Here is a 26407-nt window from a genome sequence, read left to right on the forward strand (position 1 = left end):
GGGGAAGAAAGGGGATGTGAATAGGGTGTCTAGTTGTGATGGGGGAAGAAAGGGGATGTGTACAGGGAGTTTAGTTGTCGTAGGAGAAAAAAGGGGATGCGAATAGGGTGTCTAGTTGTGATGGGGGAAGAAAGGGGATGTGAATAGGGGGTTAAGTTGTCGTAGAAGAAGAAAGGGATGCGAATAGGGGGTCTCACAGTTGTGATTGGGGGAGGAAGGGGATTTGTACAGGGGGTCTAGATTATAATCTTCAGTTTTGCGCACCTTTTTTTATTTAAACTTATTTTGCGTTTGCCCCAAACTAAGGGGGGCTTACGCTAATTTCTATATATAATTACAAGAAGTGCAGTGCGTGTTATAGGTGCAGCTGTGGGGACCTAATCGCTTGATATAAAACGCTTAGTACTTCTGATGAATAGTTGAGTATTTTATAACCTCCTTTTAATAATTGGCCATTCGCATCAATGGGCAAATCAGATAACAGAAATAAGGACATTTACGTTTTGTGTGTCAGACAGTCCCGACTGCTGTTAACCGTTTGAGCAGGAGGTTTTGCCTGAGGGCAACATACTTTGGGCAGTGAAGGACGCAATGAGTAGGAGACTCGCAAAAAAAACCGCACGAACAAGCAGGCGAGAACTTGACACCTATTTTGAATACATAAAAATTAAGGGCACAGGCACCAAGGCGGATGCGTGAAAGACTTAGAAAAGAAAACCCATCCATAGAAATGTCAAACGGTCTAAAATACAGTAATCTTGAATATTATTGCATTCTGAATTCTTTTGTTTTTAACTACCTAGCCCGTTTGACTGCCTAGATGAGATGTATAAACTGTCCCTTAATTGCGTAGTCGAAGGAAAGAAAGACTGTCTAAAGCATTCTGTTCTTATTGAAAATAATTAAATATTTTGCGCCGATCTGAGTGAACCCTGCGATCGTTAAAATCTCGCGTTAATTTGCTTTGTATCTTTGAAAGGAAAGTAAAATTTATGTCCGTGACATCGGAAGGCGGCTTGTAACAGATTCCATTTTGCACAGAAAATGAATTAATTTTCGTTTTAATAAAATCCGTTTCAATAGTAGTATCAGTCGATTAATCTCTTAGGACCCGCCTGCGTTTAACAGACAAATTGCGAAGACAGTAAACAGCCACGCCCCCGTATCGTGTCCAAACGAATAGATGGATAATACCTTGGAATTGATATGCTATCATTTTGAACGGAGCTGTTAAACTATGTTTCTGAGGCTAAGTTCAAACGTCGTATTATCCATGAGCCGTATTCCATGCAAATGCATGCAAATGAATCGAGTCGATTGTTTTATCTTCATTTGCATGCATTTGCATTGAATACGGCTCATGGATAATACGACGTTTGAACTTAGCCTGAAACGCCAAAAATGCGAAAGTTTTGATTAAGAAACAAGGAGGCAATTTCATCGATTTTGTGAGCCATGTCTTGCGCACCTTTGCGTGACCAAATAATAGGTTGGAATCCCTTGGGCCGGGGTTTGGTGCACAACAGAACTGGTAAAAAAAAAACACACACAGAAAAGTTGACATATGCATGACGCCTAAGAACAAAGATAAAAAGAAAGTCAATTTAACCTGCGCAAATTTATAAAAGATCGATAATTAAAAAGCCCTATAGCTGCCCTGTAAGTGACTCGATCACTTCCCATTGAGCACTTGCCATGTCATTAACTTATCAGCATTTTCTTCCCTAGCTTGGTTCCCTTTGCCGAAGGATTGCGCGTAACGCATTTGCAGATTGTATCCATAATGAAATGGCATCGCCGTAGCGTTTCCCCTCGTAGGCTTGTATTCCCGATTCCGTATTTTCGGAACGTCAAGAGGCTGGATTACAGCGTTGATGTTTGGTTGGAAGAAGTAGGAGATTGAGTAGCGGCTGTGTTGTGGCGAGTTCTTTACTCGGTGAACTGGAGCTCGGTAGAGTCCGTTTGTCAAGCACTCGAGTGCATCACCCAGCAACACTACCAGGGTACCTAAAGGCAAATCAGTCAATGTATCTATAAGTCTTTAGCGGAACCTCTATAAAACGTTCAAGGGCACCTAATAATATGCCGACAATGTATCCATACCGTCAATGATCTAATAACAAATGTTTATTGAGCGCCCTTTCTAACAAACGCCCCCTTTATTCAGTCGTCCTTGGTTGGGCTGCACTCCTCTATTGCAGCTTACAGTGTAATTGGTGGGATATCTACCGTTTTGTTTTTAGAGAACGGCGACCTCCAGCCCGGGCGTAGTAGACAGTCATGCATTTTATGCTTACTTGTATATACCCTTGTTTGGCAGATACATTACCCATTTGGTAGCTTCTCGGATGGGGGTACATTGAGGATAGCATTGTATCACTTACCTTGTATACGGGTGGGATATTAACCAGAACCTCATTAGTTTCTATGAAGCATTCTTACCCATTGTGGGGTGGTTGACGTTATATTTCTTACTACCTTGTATTGGTGGGACATCGACCCATTCCCCTTGCTTGGTCTGCACCTGAAGCCCCCCGACCGGATCCTGGTGCAAGATGGTGACGGCCTCGTAGTCAGTGTGTGGCCCTATCCCCCACCCCGTGGGGACATGTTTGTCAGTGCACACAGCAGGGTAGTGCCACAAGGTGAGGTTGTAGAATGGGGGGTCGAATATCTGGCGTATAAGATCCTCTGGGACCTCGAGTTCCTGCATGATCGACTGCGTCATTACCTTTCTGTGAGATATTGATTGAGAAAGTGTATGAACATTTTGCTGGCACGATGTCATTCGACGTATTTCTGTTTGGGGAGGATGAAGAGCCCCAACATTTTACTACTGAACGGCGAGCTCTCTCATAAGTCATCCATATGCCGGTGCTGTTACGTTTGGCCACAAAATGGTGTGCAAAATGGACGGTTTCAAACTATTTCCTTATTCTTTATAAGAAGCCCTTGGTGTTTTATTCTACGGAGCACATGGATATCTTAGTTGCTCACCCCAAGTTTGTCATTGCTGTGGTATAATCGTTCAGAGCGCTACAAAATCCTGGAACCAGCCTCTCACTGGGCCATGTGTTTGGAGCCACCATGGGAACACCAGCTTGTAAATCCTTGTCGTCTGGGGACGCGTCAGGGCCAAGAAAGAAACCTTCTTTGATGTCAGGAAGACCCGCTGTCTTTTCCGCCCCTAAAACCATATATCGACCACATGTGAAAGACATGTCCACTGACTTTAGGAACATGGGCGGATAAATTCATAATCAAAACTACGTGCATTCATCAATATAAACTGTTTATCCAGGTTGTTGAAGTTTTTTCCGTAAACTCGCGCCTGTTTATGTTCGTTATAGTAGAAATAAAGTTTACGGTTAGATTCCTTTCTTGAATCTAGTTTTGCTTTCAGCGCTAAGTGCGGAAATATTATTCTAGGTCACGCCCTCCAAGCCTTTGTCGTCCCTCCAGGAATGGAGGGAGGGGTTGTGTCCCCAAAACACTGGCCATTCCTCCATCTAAAATCACATACATTTTCCAAATAGCCGAGGGAGGATAGGGGAGGTCGGTTCCCACATGGGGGGGGGGGGGGGGGGGCTAAACAAGTTTAGGGTACGTCGATGGGGGGGGGGTCATAAAAGTTTCAATGTGGTTAAAGAAGGGGGAGGGTCAAAAAAGCTTCACCCTTAAAAGTAGGAACTTTTTTTATTTATTATTATCGAAATGAGTAATCAAAATTCAAGAAAAGCTGTTTATTCCTCGGTAGTAGTTCATTTAAGCTTGACCTATAGGATCAATAAAAAACAATAAACTGAAATATATACATTTGTAAAATGTACTAGGAATCTAGTATGGCAGGTTATTAATGTGTAAAAAAGTCTGACTCGGAAACCTTTGCTTTGGACACCCCCGGGAATACCAGATCTGGGAGATCTATCAGACAAAGGGCACAGGACGATTTTTTCTTTTATTAGGACAGTCCCATGCGGTAAGATATTAAATTGTCCTGCGTGATATGGACTAGTGATATGGCATGCAAATATTAAAGGTATAGATACATATTCTTTACTGTTTCAAAACGCCACAAGGCCACATATTTGACAATAAGGAATATTATTTCTTGGTTGTTTTTATTGCATGATTTGTTTATATGTATCACATTTCGTATAACAGTGGAACCTGGATTTTACGATACTGGATTTTACGAAAATACAGTGATGAGAAATTACCACGATCTTACGATATTGGATACAACGATATTCTCGATTTTACGATACAAATCTGTTCTCCCAAGTGTCATTTGGACCTCGATACAACGATATTACTTATTCTGTCTATCAACAAAGATAGAAAAACAAAACTCAAGACACCACACACGTACAGTGCAGTTAATAGCGGAGCTATGCGCGGCCGCAGGCCGCGCGCGTAGCCCCATAGGCATAGAAATATGGTATAGGTATGCGACTTGGTTTTTGTGGTTATCGCGCGGGTACCCTGTGGTGTCACTCGCCAGCCAGCCAGCCAGCCAGTCAGCCAGCCGCGCGACTCCCAGGCCCCACTCGGCCCCGAAATGGCGACTAAATACAAGCACAGAGCAAGGGAAAAAGTTCTTGTCGATTATGCGATGATTGTTTATTTTGCCTCAAATTTTGTGACTTAAGGATAAAGTCAACTAGAGGAGATCTACTAACATTCATTCACGCCAAGATTTATCTGGTTTTAGCTAGTAAATTTAAGCAAGTAACAGTTCACATTAAAAAGCGAACAGAACCACGAGAAAGCGACCAAAACAAAAAAACAATGCAAGGTGAGTTTCGGACGACGATTTGTATTGTCTATTGAGGATATGACAGTTATTGGGCTTTTGTTGTCCTTTTTGTTTGCTTTGAGAATGCGAGTACTTAACTTAGTAATCAAATTATTTGAGCATAACAGGTTTTGTTTTGACATTCTTCGTTTTATCTATATTCTTGATTGTGTTGAATAAAATACAATACAACAAAAACTGGAATTCGTCTTTAATAAGACTTCTTCAGGGCAGATTGATTGTGTTGAGATATTTCATAAAGGCTAACCAATATCGTGTTGCATTTGTCAAATACTGCTAAAGAAGACCGTTCTTGTATTTATATCCTGTGTTCTTAGTCCTAAGAAGATACATATCCTTAGAAGATACAGCAACTTTTTCAACTTACAAGAGAAATTTTCCTTACCGAGGATAAAAAAACCCTATTTCCAATAAGTATTGTTGTTATTGTCTGCATCTTGCATCTCATGTGTTTATTTTTTTTCAAATAGTTGTGGAAAATTAGTTAGATCATAAATGGCTTGATAAAAAGATTGTTTTGAAATGGAAGACATGAGAATTAAAAATCATGTCTTGAAGAGAACAGTAGGATGTTCTTATTCACTAGTCATTTGATACCCCCACACCCATGGTCCCAGGGAAGGGTGGGGGATTAAACTTTAATAAAAGCCTGTTTCCAAGTTAAGAGTCAAAAACAGTCAATACCACCACCCCTCTTGACATATTCTGGTTAAAAAGTGGTCTAAAACCCCACATTAACCCCTGACTTCTGCGGGACCATAATGGAGGGGGCGCAAATGACTAGTTCATTACTATGTGATTCAGCAGTACACACTCATAGGTTTTTTTTAGAACAAGATACTTATATAACATAAAACTAAAAACAAACTTTTGCTTTTTAAATAATAACTCTGTAAAGAAAACAGTTTTCTATCAACCTAAAGATAATGGGAAAGGGGATATTTTAGAAAAGTACTGAATATAATTATCACATTATTGTTATTATATTTTCTTTTCAAACATTTAAGGAAGAGTCATATTTCTTCCTTTTTCTTCTCCCTGTTGACTATTTTTATGCAATTGATGCTCTTTGCTATTTCCCCTCTACACCAAAAATAAATTAATGAACAGATTTGATTTTTAAATTAGAAATTTTCATTTATTACTTTCACTTATATTTTCTTTTTAGGATTTTATTTCCAAGTCTCTTGCCCATTACATTTATTTTAGATGTTTAGATTTATTTCATTGAATAGTTAGATCCAGGGTTTCTCAAAACACCAAAATATAATGCATTACTAGATGTATATTTGTAGATATTAATCCCCATGGGGATGGAAAATCACCACTTAAAATGGTACATTAAATCTTCAGCATTGCATCTTATCTAAAATTGTGTCTGACACTATATTCCATCTTTGAAATCCTGTTTCATCCATTGTTCTTCGCAAGAACAAAGCTTGTCAGAATGTAGCTTTACAAATGTACATTAATGGAACTTTTATTAAGGGGAAGGTTTTTTTTTAGGGCAAGATACTTAAACTTTATAACACTAGCAACAATCTTGTTCTTTTTCAATAATAGAATTCTGTTCACATAGCTTGGATAGCAAAGACATGGCCTCTTTAGAGGCCTGTGGTGGTGAAAGGGTTAAGATAATGGGAAAGGGGAAATGTCAAGAAATGCTCAATCAAATTATTTTCATTACTGTTATATTTTTTTCACCAAACCTTTCAAGTTGAGTCAATTCACTTTATATCTCCTCTCCCGTCAATTATTTTTTAGTCAATTGATATTCTTTGCTTCCTCTCTACCCCAAACATAGATCAATGAACGGGTTTGGTTTGAAATTAGAAGTTAGCATTTTCAATCTGTTTTTTCTTCATTGCATTCATTTGGGAGTAGGCCACCAACAACAAGGCCACTATATGGTAAAGTGGGGTGCACCAATATGTAATGCATGAAAGGAGATATATTTTTGGATTTTAATTTCCAGACATTTTTCTGAATATTCGGTCCAATGAAGGAGAGAATCGCCACTAAATCAATACATAAAAATTACAGTATGCCATCTAAACAGTCTAAATATATTATTTTGAATCTTTGGAATGCTGTTACATCCATGACATTTTCTGCACAAGGCCAAAGCTTGTGGGAGTATTGTTTTAATTAAAAAAAAGATATTCATAATGGAACTTCTATGATGGGACATAAGAATTTACCATTAGACTCTTGACAACTTTGACAGCCATATCCACACCAGGAATTGTGTTTGTTAACTTTGATGTACTGCATAATTTAAATTATTGAATAAGGCCTGGATCCATTTGGTTGGTACGATAAATAAATCTCAGTAGAGAGCAGGATCCTAGATCCCCCAATAATACCTTTGTTCAGTCAACACAAAAGGTGTTTATGCTGGCTCCGCTTTTAGGCAGTGCCTAAATCTATATATTAGATTTTCTTGACTTGACAGATCTTGTTAGATGCAGATTACAGTTTACAGAGAGTAACTGTACAGTCTTACACAGAGTACAGTTACAATATTACTATTATGTAAAAGCTGATCATTAACCCGACCTCGCTACAACGATATTTTCAATGAATTTTCCTTCATATCGTAAAATCTAGGACCTCTTTCTAACGATACCTCGATTTTACGATACATTTTCTTTCTACCGAGACATATCGTAAAATCCAGGTTTCACTGTATTAATGTAGTTTTATGGATTGTTAAAGAGAAGGAGGGGGGAATCAAACAAGTTTTTAGGTTTCCCCTGGGGGGTCAACAAAGTTTTGATGTTGACAAAGGGTGGGGGGTTGTACAGAAAACTCAAGTGAAGTGCCGCTGAATACCGACCAACACCCCCCCCCCCACCCCACCCCTCGGCCATAAATAATGAACACTTCTTTTTATCTATGGTTAGGTACTGTTTTTAAGATGTATAACTCACCTTTTTCAAAGTATCCTCTGAACGCTTTGCTTTTATTGAACGACAGCTCCTGTTTGTCTTGAAGTGGTAACTTGAAGAACTGTTGTGCTTTTGTTTCAAGTGTAGTGATAGTGCTGTCGGAGATTCCATGATCGGTGATATAGAATGCGCCAACATTCGAACATGCCCTCGCAATAGCCTTCGCCAGTCCCGACTCGCCGACTGAATGAAAAGTAAACGCCTGTTTGTGAAGGGTTAAATGTAGTAGAGCCCTATTTTGGCACTTTTTCGGTTAAATAAGAAACGGAAACTTCTAATGAGCGGTCAACCAAGTCCCGTGGCCAGCCGAGGACACTGTATTCACGAGTGTGCTTGCGACAAGAAGATTTAGAGACCTTTTTGCAAAGCAAAAGAAAATGAAATCTTACTCCAAATAATTAATCTTAGGGGCCAACAATTAATCTTAGTCTATAGATATTCCTATAATATTAAGATATTAAATAATAGAGTCATTTGAGGAAAATCTGGCACTAGAGGTGAAATACAAGGAAAGTTTTCAAACTGGACCAAGTTTACAGTAAGTACGAGAGAGAAATTTTGGACTGTTGTATGTGACCGTTAAATAGTGGGTGACCGCTTAATTGAGGTTCGACTGTATATTTTTTGTTGTTGTTGTTTTGGCCTTTTTTATGTGCGAGTTGTTGTACGATTTCCAAACTATGATGAGTGAGTCGCACAAATAGCATAGATCAATACATTTTTCTCACCTTGCAACAATCTGGATATATTGATTATCGGCACAGAGGACATCTTGACTAACTAGGCTGGTAAAGCAACTTGTCCTGGGTTTAAAGCAGAGAAATTGGTGGTGAGTCTTTTTAGAGGTCGTGACCGTGTTAGATTTCCCTGTCTAGCGTGATTGGTACACTAAACAAAAATGCTTTCAGTCGTTCTGTTCACTTATGTCCAGAAATGGACTGAGATTCGTATTTTTAGGATACTGTAACTGTGTTTACGATTTTTAGGATTTCTCTAGTTTGTTGGATCTTTTAACTCTTGTGACGGATTTGTAGGATTCTCTGTAACCCACTGACGGATTTTTAGGATTCTTCGGATTTTTGGGATGCTATAACCTACTGACGAATTTGTCGGATTTTTAGGATTCTTCGGATTTTTGGGATGCTATAACCTTTTGACGGATTTGTCGGATTTTTGGGATTCTGTAACCCACTTACGGATTTGTCGGATTTTTAGGATTCTGTAGCCCACTAACGGATTTGTCGGATTTTTAGGATTCTGTAGCCCACTAACGGATTCTTAGGATTTTAGTTTTATGTATGTACCCTGTGTAGAAAGTATAGTCAGGTTACGTAATATAAGTCTACCCTTCTGAAATTCTAATTTTTATTATTCTTCGAATTTTTAGAATTCTGTAACCCAGTGACGGATTTGTCGGGTTTGTCTGAATTTTGAATTCTTCGGATTTTTAGGATTTTAGTTTTATGTATGTATTTCCCGTGTGTATCCGTGTGTAAACCACTGACGGATTCTTCACTTGGTGTTTTTATGCTTATTTAATCTCGCCATTTTCATGTTGTGTAGATTTTTAGTGAGTTTTCAACAGGAAACCATTCCACTGCCCTGTAAGGAGTGGACAAATCACGGCTGATATCGTTTTCTGGAATTACGTAACAGCATATCATGATTCATCTCTGACAATTGATATGACATTTAGCTGTCACCGTGCCTTAGAAGATTGTAAACAACTTTACGAAGTTATTGTAAGTTTTGCTATTATCAAAATGAGACTTTATCACTTGTTTTTTCGTATCACAGCAATGTTTGGGCAACTGTATAAAGACATCGAAAAATCTAGTATTTCTCTTTTTAATTTAATAATTTAGTATCTACAGTCAAAGATTTGGAAATAATTATAATTTGCAGATCGGGAACACTGAACAACCGGCGCGCTACCGTTAGCTTTGAGAAACTCTCCTTCTTGACTTGATAATTATCTCCAAAACTTTTGTTGGGGTAGTTTCTCAAAAGGACCGGTAATTACTGGGCCTGTTTTAGGTTACCAGATTATTTTCTTTATACTTTTCGAGTGCAAATCAGTTCCTCTTGACTGATTTGCGTTTAATTTTCAGTTGGGGCTTGACAGCTGTTATTTTTGAGCATTTTTACGCTGAATATGTACCGTGCTCTTATAAATTTTAATGTATATAAAATATAATACCCATTGAATAATTAGAAGAGAATTACACTAATGATCAATGGTTAGGGTCCCCGAATGGTCTTTGGCGAGCACTTGCGAGTACCCCGTTTTTTTAATAAATCGAACATTGGAGCACAACAAATAATACAATGCGAGCACAGCGGAAAAAAAATTGCGCGAGCATGCGAGCACGGCGGAAAAAATTGCGCGAGCGTGCGAGCACGGCGGGAAAAAATGCGCGAAGTGCGAGTATTAGCCGAATGCTGCGAGCACATCGAAATTTCGGGGGACCATTCAGGGACTCTAGGTTGTTACTATGAGCACAATTTGATTCTGCATTTTAGAACGCACCAGGACTAAAAAAGAAAAAAAAAATTCTGCTTCTGAGCCATCAAAAAAAGTTTTTCTATTTTCTAAAAAAAGTGTATTGTAAAAATTTTTTTCTAAAGGATCAGCTAGAAAAATAATGACAGGTATTTTTTTACAGCGCCACACGGAGCCAATGGTTACTGATGAGATGATACGCATAGATATAGGTACAAAGGCATAAGGATGGTTAAAGATAGGCATCGATAGTGGTAGGTATTGACAGTGGATGATGGTTTTATGCGTAATAGGACATGAACTTTACAACCACGAAGTATGAACAGGGCAGTGGAGCACCATGTTATCAAATTTGCTCGATTTGATTTGGCTAGTTGGTAGCTTCTGAAAGGTAAGCTAGTATTTTGGTATATTTCACATAACCCGTACAGTTACTGTAGAGGGGAATTACCTAAAAGAATGCCATTTTTGGCTCTAGTGGATAGTAAGTTTCAAATATCCTATAGAAATGGAACTGAGTTATATAAATGAAGATAAGTAGCTAAATAGAGTAAGTACAGTACATTCACATAAAACCATAAGACCTATATTAGTGAAACGGCAGATTATTCTTTATTTCTCTTGCAGTGGGTCTTGCAATTAAGTTATATATGCTTAATGAACAACCATAGTGATTACACTGATTCTGTACCTATTTTTTTTTCGTACAAATCTACAGAGACAATACTAAAGCAGAAATCATAAAAAGATATTCAAACATCATTTGACTAGGTTCCGATTGAGGGTTTAACTCAGAGGGTTTTATGATAATAATAATAAAAATAATAATAATGATAATAATAATAATGATGATGATAGTAAAAAATAATACTTTATTACGACACTCTTGCTTTCCTTTTTATGCCAAAACTTAAGTGATTGTAGACAGATAGCAGACTGAGAAACAAACAAAGCCCAATGAGATAAATGTTCGCACTGTCAGTGTGCACAGCAGTCGAGAAGGCCGAAAGGCACTCGAGACGGAACCAGTGAGCGATGCCGTACTTGCCAAAACATAGCCTGTCTATCAAGAGCATAAGTTGTTTTGTTAAAGTTCTGAGATACAGCATGACAAACTGCTTGGGGGGGGGGGGGGGGGGTGCCCACCAAACAAATTTTGCTATACCTTTTGTATTGCATTTCTGTTACTAATTGTCAACTCTTCTTTAATATTAAGGTTTTATTCTTTGAGAATAAAGATATGACTAGCTGCAGCCCAGATGAGAAAGCGGAGGGAGTGGTTCAGCTGTCAAGGCTTGGCCTCCCCTTGGCAGCACACCAGAGGTTCTATGGTGATTGCGTGGCCGCAGCCCAACAAACAGCCGCAGTATTCGAACAGGCCGTGGCAGCAGAAGAAGCGGCTAAAAGAAGGAAGACCATGCCCCATGATTGGTTTTAAATGTCATGCTTATAACATGCCTACCCTACCATTTGCTAACTTGTTTCATATTGCACCTTTTGGGGTAGTGATTAGAATCTCGATGTTTTTATCCTGCAATGGCAGTGCCAAGCTTACCTTTGACCACAAGCTATCGGATAATTCTACTCCGAAATGATGTCTAATTTCTTGTTAGCCGCCCCCCCAGCGGCCCGCTAGGGGTCGAGTTACTCATTTACCAGGCGCCTGCGGTTACAAAGCATGTCGTTTGAAAGTGGTACGAGGTAATGCGGCGGGAACCCATCATTTCGGAGTAAAATTATCCTACAGCCCGTGCTTTGACTACTCGCAAGATAATGCGAATGTTTGCATCACATTGAGTGGTACCAAGAGTCTATTGGTGGAACTTATTCAGTGTGACAAGTGAATAATCTGTTTCAACAAAAATACACTAGGTTTTAAGCACAGCCAGGAGCGTGACATGTGAATCCCTAAGCTCCACTAACGCTTTGCCCTTTAGAAATCGAAGCCAGGGTATACCAGAATCTTGTGTTTTCACAAAAAAATGCAGTTTTTTTTCAGCAGCAACATACAGATATGATAGTGTAATAGCCAATGAGTCCCTTCCAGTTTAGTAGTTCAAAGTCTAGTGGAGAGAGAGGAACTAGGGATGAGAAAGGCATAAGAGTATAACCAGTCGTATAACGAAAATGGGTGACTAATTTCTTGGTTTAGTTATCAAGAGTTTTCTTCATGTTGGATTCCTCGGCTAGCAGCGTAGCGTTAGACTTTTTTGTCTAAAATTAACCCAAATAAAACCCCAAAACCCAGACTTTACAGTCTTTTCCATTCACCTATCATTGCTTTCGTAGATAGTAGTAGTACATAACGAATGAAGTACCTATAAATGGCTTTTTTAAAGCATGCTGTTCTTCTTGAACATCAGAGAAATGTCTTGCAAATCCATGTATACCTACAACCTAAGTAAGTAAGTAAGCTTATGTATAAAAATCCTTCTTTGATTGAAGCACATTACACATACAGAAAGACTTATTGAACTCAGGTCAGGACTGCACCCAGGATTTTCCTTTGGGGGAAGTGGGAGAGGGGTGCGAAATCAGAGAAAGTGGACCTAATTTTTGCGCGGGCGGCGGCGGGATGGGAGGAGGTGAGTTTTTTTTTTTTAAATAAAAAATGTGTCCACCCCCGAAAGAACAAAACGGCATTTGTATGTCATTGCAGTTTCTCCAAGGGACGTTTGACCGGATTTGGCTTCCAAAAAGTTTGACTGCGTTGTATGCTTTTTATTTTTGTCTACAAACACCGAACCAACGTATTTGCATGAATCCTGAGTGGGATACAGATCCTAAAAATCCGACAAATCATAAGAATCCGGCAGGTTGTATACGTAACCTGACTACACTTCCTACACAGGGATTACATACATAAAAATAAAATCTTAAGAATCCGTGAATGGGTTACAGAATCCTAAAAATCAAAAGAATCCCAAAACTCCTACACAAGGGTTACGGAATCCTAAAAATCCGAAGAATCCTAAAAATCCTACACAAGGGTAACAGAATCCTAAAAAATCCGGCAAATCATAAGAATCCGGCAGGGTGTATACGTAACTGACTACACTTCCTACACAGGGATTACATACATAAAAATAAAATCTTAAGAATCCAAGAATGGGTTACAGAATCCTAAAAATCCTACACAATGGTTAAAGAATCCTAAAAATCCGAAGAATCTTAAAAATCAGAAGAATCCTAAAAACCAGAAGAATCCTAAAAATCCGACAAATCATAAGAATCCGGCAGGGTTTATACGTAACTGACTACACTTCCTACACAGGGATTACATACATAAAAATAAAATCTTAAGAATTAGAATGGTTTACAGAATCCTAAAAATCCTTAAGAACCTAAACAAGGGTTACAGAATCCTAAAAATCCGTCAGTGGGTTACAGATTCCTAAAAATTCTAAAGAAAAACCATTACTGGACATATCTCGTTCTGTTAACCTAAATTAACGTTTACCAGTATAAAATATATATGTATTTAAAATAATATTTTCGTTACTTTGCGTTATGCCGCGTGACAGTAAACACTTAATACGCCTGAATTTTATGCGACGTTTAATGCGGTCTTTAAACTAGGCCTAATATAGAGAAACCAAGTACCATTATTCTAGCGTTCTTTGTACTGATAAGATCGTGCATTTTTGGACTCTTGTGACGTTATGCAATGCCTTACTTATGCTTACACTAGTCCCACCCCCAACACAAAACCACTTACTAGATTTTGCTGTTGTAATATGTAGAAAAATGGAAAAAAATGTAATGCGACGGACTAACATTTCGCCTGCTTATAACAATCGTTATGAGGTCATTTGCTTACGCTATTAGTTAACAATTACTGTGTACCATAAAATGCAAAAATAGCAACCATAAACTGCTAAAATAGCACAAGTCAATTCTTCAGGAACAAAACTTTGGCATTTTTGATAAGATATTGGTAGGAGCTAGGATCATGAGCTAGTTTTACCTTAGAACAGAAGGAGTCAGCCCTGTGCTTGTGATGATGTTTTTTCTTGCGGTGGCATTTTGCTCTCTTATGAGTAGGGTCACCTGGTCACCAAGTACTCGATAAGTACGCGGGGTATTCAAGTGGGAAACACGATATCATGAACAAAAACAGGGGAAAACGTAAATAAAGCACCCATTTTTGTATTTTGCCAGACAATCTAAACAATGCTAGGTCTAGATTGGAAATATATGTTTTGTTCAGAGTGTAACATATTTGAGCGGGGGGGAGAGACCTTTTTCTTTTAGGTACCACTTCGAGCTTGTCCTAGTTCGAAGTGGTACTTAATCTTCCTTAATAAGAGATCGATATTGCACACGAGGCATTCAAGTGAAAAACACGAAAGCACGAAAAAAAAAAAAAAAAACAGGAAAAAAACGTAAAGAATACCCAATGTTAAATCTTACGGGAAAGTAAAACTCAACAAAGTTGCGTCTGAATATGTATACTGCAACTAATTTGTGCGCGCGGGGGAGGATGGGTAGTCTCCTGCGCAGCCGTACTTAGTGTCAGTGCCGTTCGTGGTGAGGGATTCGAGACTGACACTATGGACGGCTGCGTAGGAGACTAGAGGAGGGGGGGGGGGGTTCGTTCACCCATTTGGCGGATCATTTTCTCTTAGGTACTCTTCTCGACCGCATGGCGCATGGGCGTAGGAATCAAAAGGTGTTCTCGTTTAAAAACAAGTCCATCACGCACACTTAGTTCGTCTCTGTAGCTATGATACGGTGCCACTAAGGCTGGTAACTCTTCCTTTTACTCTGAGCAGCCGCTCTGTATGACAACCTTCAACTGCTACAAGTAGTCATCTTGAGTGTAGGTGTCTCGATCTCTCGTCCTCTCTTATCGGCAGTTTACAGCATTTATCCGTTCAAATAATCCCTGAGTGTTCTGAGTTGTTGGTAGAAATCCCCTACTCAGCGTATAAGCAATGTACATTTCTGGTCTTTTATGTGTACAGCTCACTTTTGCGCTTCCAGTAATATCCCCTGGAGCCGTTTTGATGCAGTTCTCAAAGGCTTGTTCACGATCGCGGCTAGAGGCTTGTGGTCTGTCTCTACCTTCACTAGTCGACCATACAAGAGGCTTGCGGTCTGTCTCTACCTTCACTAGTCGACCATACAAGAGGCTTGCGGTCTGTCTCTACCTTCACTAGTCGACCATACAAAGGCTTGTGGCCTGTCTCTACTTTCACTAGTCGACCATACAAGAGGCTTGTAGTCTGTCTCTACCTTCACCAGTCGACCATACAAGAGGCTTGTGGTCTGTCTCTACCTTCACTAGTCGACCATACAAAGGCTTGTGGTCTGTCTCTACCTTCACCAGTCGACCATACAAAAGGCTTGTGGTCTGTCTCTACCTTCACCAGTCGACCATACAATAGGTGAGTGTTATACGGCAAGCATTTCCTTCTCGATCTGCGCGTATCGGGTAACCGCATCGGTGAGCGCCCGGTTGGCAAAGGCGACAAGTTGCCCGTTCTGTATAAGGGCGGCGCCTAGTCCCTTCTCGCTTGTATCGCACTGTGCGGTCAGCTCTTGTTCGGTGTCGTTAGTACCTGAGTAGTGGTGCAGTCGTCACTAGATCCTTCACTTTCTCGAAGGCTGTGTCATGGCGCCAGCTTCCACGCGGTCTCCCTGTGTAGAACAGAAAAAAGGTGCAGAATTTATGCTGAATTGTTCAAAGGGTTATGAAATTTGGCAGGGTGATAGATCTTTGCACCACGAATAATTCTAGATAGGATGCCACACCCCAAAACAAGGCCCAGACTTTTTCAAGTAGATAAAGGCTAATATATTTCATATTACCGTTACAAGGGCAACGCCCTTACAACGATACTTCCAGTGTTATAGAGATGTAATTACTACGGTAAAAATAAATATAAAACACACTAAATTGCTAGTTAATGATTTTACTCTTTTATATGGATTAACATTAATGCCATGAACAGTTTTTGATGGGATGCCACGCCCAAGTTTGGGTACTTACAGTTTCACAGGCATGTTTCATTAAGCAAACGATTTTTCATATGGCGAGGTTGGAAAACATTTTAACGGAGCTTTGTCACCGGGGATCTGTTTATTAACAATAGTTTATGATACATAACGAGTTTGCCTTAATCCACCCAAGAAAGCCGTCGATTTTACGTTAGAAACACTGGAAGTATTGTTGAGAGGGCGTTGCCCTTGTAACGATAATATGAAATATATTAGCCTTTATCTACCTGAGAAAGTTTGGGCCGGTACATTACCATTAAGTGTATGTTTCCTTCATTTTTGTAATAATTAAATCCACCCCTATAAAACTGGAGGTACTTGTTTTTGTGCGTGACATCCTATCTAGAGAATTAATCGTGGTGCAAAGATCTATCACCCTGCCAAATTTTATAACCCTAATATTAATTTGAACAATTCTGCACCATTTTCCTGCACTAGTGTGTCAGCTGCTGGATCGGTTCCTCGTCGAGCTGCACATGCCAGTAGCCGTTTCGCGCATCCACCTTTGTGAACACCTTTTAGTGGAGCTTAGGGGACATTTCGGGAAATTTCCCTGTGCAAGTTTTTCTAGCATGTATTAAAGGCGTATTGTCACCAGATTACTTCCGGAGGTCCGATGGAAACCTCAACCGTTAAAAGACAAAAAAATCTATTAGAATCCGAGATATTAAACAGGCCACCTCCTCTAAATTATCAATCACATCCTCAAAGAAACTTCCAATAGACACACTGCTTTCAATATTTTGAAGTATTTTTCGCGTTTTCCGTTAAAAATCATCGGAGATTGTTACGTAATCGACAATGCGGCTTTAACCTCTTGCATACATCCCTATTTTTCTTTTACTTTTGTACCACACCATTGATGTGTCTATCGCGCTTTCTTTCCGTGTTAAATTAGAGTAAATAAATTCTTGGGAATGCGCGTGCTTGTAACAAAACTTTAAAAAGCTGTTTTCTTGCCCATATCAGTTAATGGACACATTAAATGTGACGGACAGTTATAACGTGCTTCATCAATAATAGAACTTTAAACTTGTTTCGCCTAGTCACACAAAAACGAGGGATTACTATACCCATCTACTACTTGCATGTCATCCCTTCCATTCCTCATCCACCACTTGCATGTCATCCCTTCCATTCTCCATCCACCACTTGCATGTCATCCCTTCCATTCTCCATCCATCACTTGCATGCCATCCCTTCCATTCTCCATCCATCACTTGCATGTCATCCCTTCCATTCCCCATCCACCACTTGCATGTCATCCCTTCCATTCTCCATCCACCACTTGCATGTCATCCCTTCCATTCTCCATCCACCACTTGCATGTCATCCCTTCCATTCTCCATCCACCACTTGCATGACATCCCTTTCATTCTCCATCCACCACTTGCATGTCATCCCTTCCATTCTTCATCCACCACCACTTGCATGTCATCCCTTCCATTCTCCATCCACCACTTACATGTCATCCCTTCCATTCTCCATCCACCGCTTGCATGACATCCCTTCCATTATCCATCCACCACTTGCATGACATCCCTTCCATTATCCATCCACCACTTGCATGACATCCCTTCCATTCTCCATCCACCACTTGCATGTCATCCCTTCCATTCTCCATCCACCACTTGCATGCCATCCCTTCCATTCTCCATCCACCACTTGCATGTCATCCCTTCCATTCTCCATCCACCACTTGCATCTCATTCCTTCCATTCTCCATCCACCACTTGCATGTCATCCCTTCCATTCTCCATCCACCACTTGCATGCCATCCCTTCCATTCTCCATCCACCACTTGCATGTCATCCCTTCCATTCTCCATCCACCACTTGCATGTAATCCCTTCCATTCCCCATCCACCACTTGCATGTCATCCCTTCCATTCTCCATCCACCACTTGCATGTCATCCCTTTCATTCTCCGTCATCCCTTCCATTCCCCATCCACCACTTGCATGTCATCCCTTCCATTCTCCATCCACCACTTGCATGTCATCCCTTTCATTCTCCGTCATCCCTTCCATTCCCCATCCACCACTTGCATGTCATCCCTTCCATTCTCCATCCACATCTTGCATCTCATTCCTTCCATCCCCCATCCATCACTTGCATGTCATCCCTCCCATCCACCACTTACATGTCATCCCTTCCATTCTCCATCCACCACTTGCATGTCATCCCTTTCATTCTCCATCCACCACTTGCATGTCATCCCTTCCATTCTCCATCCACCACTTGCATGTCATCCCTTCCATTCCCCATCCACCACTTGCATGTCATCCCTTCCATTTTCCATCCACATCTTGCATCTCATTCCTTCCATCCCCCATCCATCACTTGCATGTCATCCCTCCCATCCACCACTTACATGTCATCCCTTCCATTCTCCATCCACCACTTTCATGCCATCTATTCCATTTCCCATCCACTACATGCATCTCACCCCTTCCCCAATGTACTTCCACATCTTGAATATTTGGTTATGATGAGATAACATAGATTAACATGAATAATGCCAAACAGGAGAGATATCAAACATTCTTGGTTATTAAAACCAATGCTATACACACTAGTCACATTGTATTTTACTATCAGTATCTATCAACTGATTTGATTTACTTTAAAGTAATTTAGGGGCAGACTTATAGACCAGTGGGATGCTGTCTTTTTCTGTGTTAATGGTATTGTTGCTATAAGTTCAGTAAGATATTGCCATCTCTGTTGTTGATGATACCTTTCATACATGTACAAATAACCATTTAGAAGATAGGTCTATTCAGTATAAGCGGAATTTCTTCAAGACTTCGGGTATTGGCCAATGGCTATCATCTGGATTCTTGTTTTTTCTGTATTCCCGTGTATCTACGTTAACTTTCTCCAAACATTGTCCACACAAATGTCCCAAAAGCTTGTGGTTTCCACACACTGCACAAACCTCGATGTCTGTTCTGTTCTTCAGCCACTTGTGTTGATGTCTAAGCTTTTTTTTGGACGGAGTGGTCTTTCGTTTGGGAACTGCCATGAGAAGAAAGCCTTCTCTCTGGGAAATATCCTTTTCATCATCAATACTGCAGCCTACAGGGGCTAGTTCATGTCGTGTGAATAAAATCCTTCCAATGCTTTGAGTGATTCTTGCCTCTATAGCGATTACATCCGAGGAAATACCTTGAAGCATTCGTCGAAGCGTGATCAACGCCATTTTGCAGAAGATTGCCAAGTGACCGCCCTTTAATAAAACCACAGCAAACCCGATACACTCCTTGTGTGCAACTCTTTCTCTTTCTCAAAACAAAGACTAAACAAATACCTATTTGAGAGAGCTAGTTTGATAATACTTATAACCAATGATTTCCAATAAGCAAGGCTATAATTATTAAAGAATTCACGTTGCACTTACCCTCCGTCAGCGTAAACTGGGAAGTTTCTAAAAAAAAAACACAGGGAACCCAAAGATAAAAGTCATAAGATCCTTATTAGAATAAGAGAGAAAGCGATCAAACAAAGGTGCAAGCGGATGATCGCTCTTCGAGGTCTGCGAAGTCGCATTCTCCGTAGCGGTCTGGAAAGACATCGAGTGACAAAAGTAAAAGGCATAAAGAAGATACACTTCTATGATTTCATTGAAGAAAAACTGAGAATCGTGACACATTTAGATGAACAGTACTCAGGCAATCAACAATCGTCAAGAGAATTATGTAACCACAGAATGGCGACACTTCAGACTTTGACCTTTGATAATCTAGCGCTTCGATCGCTGCCCATCGACAAGGAAACAAAAAACTATGTCAGGCAAGTAGAAGGGGCATGCTTTTCACTAGTCGAGCCGGCTCCTGTGTCTAATCCAAAGACTGTTGTGTTTTCCGAGAGTGCATTGGAGTTGCTCGATCTCCACAAGGCCGAGATCGAAAGACAGGAGTTTGCTCAGTATTTCAGCGGAAATAAACTACTGCCGGGTACAAGACCTGCTTCTCATTGTTACTGTGGACATCAGTTTGGTTATTTCTCTGGCCAGCTTGGTGATGGAGCTGCAATGTAAGTACATATTTTTGTTATGTAGACTAGAGAGGGGGGGGGGGGGGGGGGGGGTATTTGCCGGTCTCCCGGAGAGGAGGGGGTGGGGGGTTGGGAGTGAGTGTTGCCTGAGATGTTTTTGATCCCTGATTTGATCTCGCTAAGAATTTGGAGAGGCAGATTTTCTCTTCAGTATTTAACCCTGCAAAGAAAATAGCAAAGGAGGCCGCAAAGTATGTACTCATGCTTCCAGTTAAGAAACTTAAAAATAGAAGGGGAATGCTGCTGGAGTCGTTGGCTTTATCATTCACTTTCAGGCAAGCCTATATACTAAATCTGTATATGGTGAAGTGAATAAATTGTATTGTATAGTATTGATGTTTCAAAGATGTATGGCAAATTAGAATTTGAGAACTACATCCGGAAAACACACAGGCCCTAAGCCTCCACGTTTACCAGGTAAATTTGGATAATGCAGATGAGTCAAGAGACAAATGTACTGTTAGCCATGTTTCTAATGTTAGTGTCCCAATGGCCCAATTCCGGGATCCATCCTGTTTTGGCTGTGCCAACAGAGCATTCTTTCTGATGAAGAATTTGTAATGTAATTATTACTATTATTAGTGTGAATTTGTTGAATTCTAATGACTTTAATCTCCAGTTTATTGTTATTTTTCAATTGTAACTCAGCTTTCCATTATCAATTCTAATTATGAAGTGTAATTTTAGATCATGGACCCCAGTGATATCAGACATCATCTGAAGAGGTCTATCCTGTCAAATATTGGTCAATAAATAAATAGATTTTGGCTTGAAGGTAAATGCTTTATGCATGCCGTACAGTAGTTGATAATGCCACAATGGTTCATTATCCCTAGGTATTTAGGTGAGGTGATCAATAGCAAAGGAGAAAGATGGGAGATGCAGCTAAAGGGATCAGGCCTCACACCCTATTCTCGGCAAGCAGACGGGCGAAAGGTGCTGAGATCAAGTATCAGGGAATTCCTTTGCAGTGAGGTAAAATCATTCATGGCAGAATTCCAGGAGCTTAATTATTTTCTGACATTTTCTGATAAATTATTTTACCCCTTCCGTATTAAATCTTATTATTAAAAGAAATGCATGCGAGCTAAGTTACTTCATGCCATATATTTTGCACTAGTGCGACTAAAGAGTCTGAAATATTAGGAGATTTTTTTCAGTCATTTCTATATTCCTGTCACCTCTGGGATGGTACTGACTTATGACAACTCTTTTTTAGGCAATGTATCACCTTGGTATTCCGACAACAAGAGGTAAAATTCAGACCATGTTAACAAAATACTATAAATGCTCATTTTAGTACTCCCTTTAAAAGAAGAACCCCTTCTTGAGTTATGAGTTAGTAAGGCATTAAATATTTTAAGTAAATGCTCCCCCAATGTTAGTTTCCTCCTCTGCAGCTGTCTGCGTTTGTCAGTCGTGAAAGCGACTGGAGAGTGCTTTTGCGACTGACCAATACAGACAGCTGCCTGGGAGACTACACCATTGTTGAAGATAGAGTTTCTTTGATAATGATGTTTAAGAAGTGGATCTCATTTTTTCCTGCGTCTATCCTCTTAGTCTTATGACTCCTTATATGGAGTCATACACAGATGACTCCATATCGTTTCATGAACAAATAAGTACAGTATGTAACAAAATGTAGTCAAGCTGTGACGTCTTCTGTGCAGCTATTAGAGGACAGACTCACAAAAAATGAGATCTTAGTTTTATACAAAAATTAAAATGTTTTCTAATGTTACAATCTTGTCTTGGGGAAATCTTAATGCTGATGTTCTGTTAAACAAAAAATTGAACAGCCCTTTTACCAAACAGAAGACCTGAATTAAAAAAAAAGATGGGGGCTGCCTACAATTAAGGCTATACTGGCCCTAAATCTATCTTACTTTTGTTTCTTTTATTGTTTTTATTCTAGCTGGTAGCTGTGTCACATCAGATACTAAGGTTATACGTGATATTTTCTACAATGGGAATGCAAAGTCTGAGAAGGCAACTATCATCTTGCGTATTGCACCAACATTTATAAGGTCAACACAGTCATTTATAAAATGATATTGAAGAAATTCCAATATTTTGCCTTGAAAAATATAATGCAGTATTGACTTTTACTGTATTATATTTTGTAGATTTGGATCCTTTGAGATATTCAAGCCTATAGATCCTGTTACTGGTCGAAAAGGACCAAGCACTGGCAGAAAAGACATTCTGCTCCAGCTGTTAGAATACACAATAAAAACTTTTTATCCCAAGGTTGGTAGCTTGTCACCACTGAGAATAATAATAATATTTAATCATATTTTTATTTGTAAAATGCTAAAACAAGATGGGTACATAATCTAAAGCACTAATAAAATGGGTTAAAGAAAACACAAACTTACTTATAATACTAGTGTTATAGATTGTAGGCTAGGTAGAACAGATGTGTCTTGACTGCCATGGTTCTGTACATGTGGCATAAATAAGCATACCATTTGTGCCTTCGGTAACTACTGTGTTTGTTACTCCCTTTAGATATATGACCTCCATTCCTCTCCAGAAGAACGCTATCTAGCTTTTTACAAGGACCTTGTGGTGAAAACTGCTCGTCTTGTGGCCCAATGGCAATGTGTTGGCTTTTGTCATGGGTAAGTCGTGGTGGCTCTTATAAACAAACTCTCATGACTGTAATACACACTATACTGTGCATGGACAAAGGGCATTCATGACAAAATATCAAAAACATATACTTTTTAGCGATTCAGACCCTTTTTTTGTATGATAAGCTCAATGCAAGACTTTGGTCTGGCAGGAGTTTCACTTGGAAGTACCAAATATTTTTACATATTGAATTGAGGTCATGTATTTTAAAATACGCACAGACAACATTATAAACAAAGTATTAAAATTTTCAGAAGGATATATAGCCAAGGTTGTTTTGTCATTGATTTTAAATATGTAATATTTTTTATGCAAATTGGGCAAATGATCTACATATCATTTTCAGGGTCCTTAACACTGATAACATGAGCATTGTTGGCTTGACAATTGATTATGGTCCATTTGGATTTATGGATGCATTTGATTCACAACACATCTGCAATGATTCAGGTTAGTACTGCTTTTCCTTTAGACATGCGTATGCTATTTTGTCATTTGCCCTTCTCAATCCCTCAGATGCGGACAGAGGCCGCTACCGTTATGGAGCACAGCCAGAGATATGCAAGTGGAATCTAATGAAACTTGGTGAAGCTATACATGATGCCCTCCCTGTAGACCAGTCCTTGGCAGCACTAGAAGAGCTGTAGGTATCACCGATCATTAGAAGTATAATCAGGAGGCTTTGTTATTTATTTGAGCTGGTTGCATCTCAGGTATGACAAGGAATATCAAGGTGCCTTTCTTTCTAAAATGAGGCTAAAGGTAAGGACGTAGAGAAGAAACTAAACAGTTCAAAACAAACATCTCAAATTTTCTCATTTATAACACCATGTTAGTGCCAAAAGGTCATGCTTCTTGCATGTTATTTTTAATATCCAAGGCTCTCTCTGATGCTTTTGTGGCAAGCACTGGCTGACATGCTATCCACCCCTACTGCCTTCTAAAATTCAGTGCAGTTTTTTAAATGTGTTCGGGTATTTTTGTAAGAGCAGACTTCAGCATAGCCTGCTTTGTAGAAAAAGAACCCCTGTGTTTCCAAGGATGAACCTTCATATGAAATCCAGACTCACCTTACTAGCAATGTATAAAATAAAGATAGTATAGTACTCTGTCAGTAAAGTCATTATTTATTCCAGCTTGGGCTACTCAACAAACAGCAACCTGAGGATGTGTGAGTATGCAACTTGTTATTATATTTTTCTCTTACCTTTAAGTTTATCTTTTGTGTTTGAAAATTTGCACTGTCTGGTTCTAATGAGTCCGGACAGGATAGTCAATGTTAAAATAATCCTGTTTTTTTTTTCTGTTTTCTTTTAGTGATCTTATCGAAGCCCTTTTTGAAACAATGCATAAGACAGGTGAAAATCACTGTTGTAATTTTCGAATAGGTTTAGTTTTTTTTCTAACTTATTATTTAATAATAATTTCTAGGAGCTGATTTTACTAACACATTCCGTGTCCTTTCAAGACTGGGAGCCCCTCAAGTCTCAAAGCAAGAAAGGTACTATATGAAACTAACTACTTTTCTGGTTTCCCTCAAATTAATCAGTCCTCTTCACTCTCTTGACTGAAGATACAATATGCATTCCAGAACCATTGTGCATGGTCTTCTCTTATGTACCATCCTCTACAGAGGCAAGCTAGGAGAGCATTGTAATGTCATCTTTTTTCACTGATCAGTATCCTGAAGGGTATAATTGTTTCAAATTTCTAAATCACACTTAAACTATATGTTTAAGGTGTCTTGAAGAACACTTGGCATTTTGCTTTTACTATTTACATTTCAGAGTGGAAGATGTCACTGAGTATATCAGGCAACAGTGTCTTTCTTTGGATGAGTTAAAACAAGCAAGCCAACCTTCCATGGACTACAGGTATAATGAACAATGTGCTTATACTTGATATGCTATATCTGCTTTGCCATACTGTGTTTGTTATACTTGCTATACTATACTTGATATGCTATACTTACTGTGCTATACTTGCTTATGTTGTTTGTTATGCTATACTTGCCATGCTGTGTTTGTTATACTTGCTATACTATACTTGATATGCTATACTTACTGTGCTATACTTGCTTATGTTGTTTGTTATGCTATACTTGCTATGCTGTGTTTATGTTATACTTGCTGTGCTATACTTACTATGCTGTTTATTGTGCTATACTTGCTATGCTGTTTTTTATGCTATACTTGCTATGCTGTTTGTTATGCTATACTTACTATGCTATATTTGGCTATATAGTGTGTTTATTTTTTTTCAAATAGTTGTGGAAAATTAGTTAGATCATAAATGGCTTGATAAAAAGATTGTTTTGAAAGAAATAAGAAATAATTATTTTTACTCTTTTATGAACCAGGAACTACCTGAGGGCCAAGATGAATGCTAAAGACTGGAAGACATGAGAATTAAAAATCATGTCTTGAAGAGAACAGTAAGATGTTCTTATTCACTAGTCATTTGATACCCCCACACCCATGGTCCCAGGGAAGGGTGGGGGATTAAACTTGAATAAAAGCCTGTTTCCAAGTTAAGAGTCAAAAACAGTCGATACCACCACCCCTCTTGACATATTCTGGTTAAAAAGTGGTCTAAAACCCCACATTAACCCCTGACTTCTGCGGGACCATAATGGAGGGGGCGCAAATGACTAGTTCATTACTATGTGATTCAGCAGTACACACTCATAGGTTTTTTTTAGAACAAGATACTTATATAATATAAAACTAAAAACAAACTTTTGCTTTTTAAATAATAACTCTGTAAAGAAAACAGTTTTCTATCAACCTAAAGATAATGGGAAAGGGGATATTTTAGAAAAGTACTGAATATAATTATCACATTATTGTTATTATATTTTCTTTTCAAACATTTAAGGAAGAGTCATATTTCTTCCTTTTTCTTCTCCCTGTTGACTATTTTTATGCAATTGATGCTCTTTGCTATTTCCCCTCTACACCAAAAATAAATTAATGAACAGATTTGATTTTTAAATTAGAAATTTTCATTTATTACTTTCACTTATATTTTCTTTTTAGGATTTTCTTTCCAAGTCTCTTGCCCATTACATTTATTTGAGATGTTTAGATTTATTTCATTGAATAGTTAGATCCAGGGTTTCTCAAAACACCAAAATATAATGCATTACTAGATGTATATTTGTAGATATTAATTTCCATGGGGATGGAAAATCACCACTTAAAATGGTACATTAAATCTTCAGCATTGCATCTTATCTAAAATTGTGTCTGACACTATATTCCATCTTTGAAATCCTGTTTCATCCATTGTTCTTCGCAAGAACAAAGCTTGTCAGAATGTAGCTTTACAAATGTACATTAATGGAACTTTTATTAAGGGGAAGGGTTTTTTAGGGCAAGATACTTAAACTTTATAACACTAGCAACAATCTTGTTCTTTTTCAATAATAGAATTC

The 26407-nt window shown here is 39.0% G+C and overlaps 2 protein-coding genes across 3 annotated transcripts; one reads left to right on the forward strand and one right to left on the reverse strand.

Moving 5' to 3' along the window:
• Positions 1-254: 254 nt before the first annotated feature.
• LOC5521139 (probable iron/ascorbate oxidoreductase DDB_G0283291) lies at positions 255-15001 on the reverse strand. Of its 2 annotated transcripts, none has more exons than XM_048723865.1 (6): positions 14241-15001; positions 8499-8573; positions 7753-7953; positions 2998-3187; positions 2479-2735; positions 255-2007 (listed from the first exon to the last, which is right to left on the reverse strand). In XM_048723865.1, the coding sequence occupies exons 2-6, from the start codon at positions 8539-8541 to the stop codon at positions 1673-1675; spliced, it is 1026 nt and encodes a 341-aa protein (XP_048579822.1). In that variant the 5' UTR covers positions 8542-8573; positions 14241-15001; the 3' UTR covers positions 255-1672. The 2 variants fall into 2 exon arrangements, with proteins under 2 accessions (XP_048579822.1, XP_048579821.1); XM_048723864.1 differs by lacking the exon at positions 14241-15001 and adding an exon at positions 8967-9056.
• A 4728-nt stretch (positions 15002-19729) lies between these two features.
• Positions 19730-25125, forward strand: LOC125556761 (protein adenylyltransferase SelO, mitochondrial-like). Its single transcript, XM_048723866.1, has 13 exons — positions 19730-20313; positions 21171-21309; positions 21554-21587; positions 22250-22361; positions 22461-22584; positions 22846-22958; positions 23318-23421; positions 23488-23614; positions 23685-23733; positions 24108-24142; positions 24289-24329; positions 24403-24472; positions 24759-25125. Exons 1-13 carry the CDS (start codon positions 19796-19798, stop codon positions 24871-24873), a joined length of 1581 nt encoding a protein of 526 aa, XP_048579823.1. The 5' UTR covers positions 19730-19795; the 3' UTR covers positions 24874-25125.
• Positions 25126-26407: the final 1282 nt, after the last annotated feature.

The sequence above is a fragment of the Nematostella vectensis genome, chromosome 2 (genome assembly GCF_932526225.1).
Source record: "Nematostella vectensis chromosome 2, jaNemVect1.1, whole genome shotgun sequence".
Lineage (NCBI taxonomy): Eukaryota > Metazoa > Cnidaria > Anthozoa > Actiniaria > Edwardsiidae > Nematostella > Nematostella vectensis.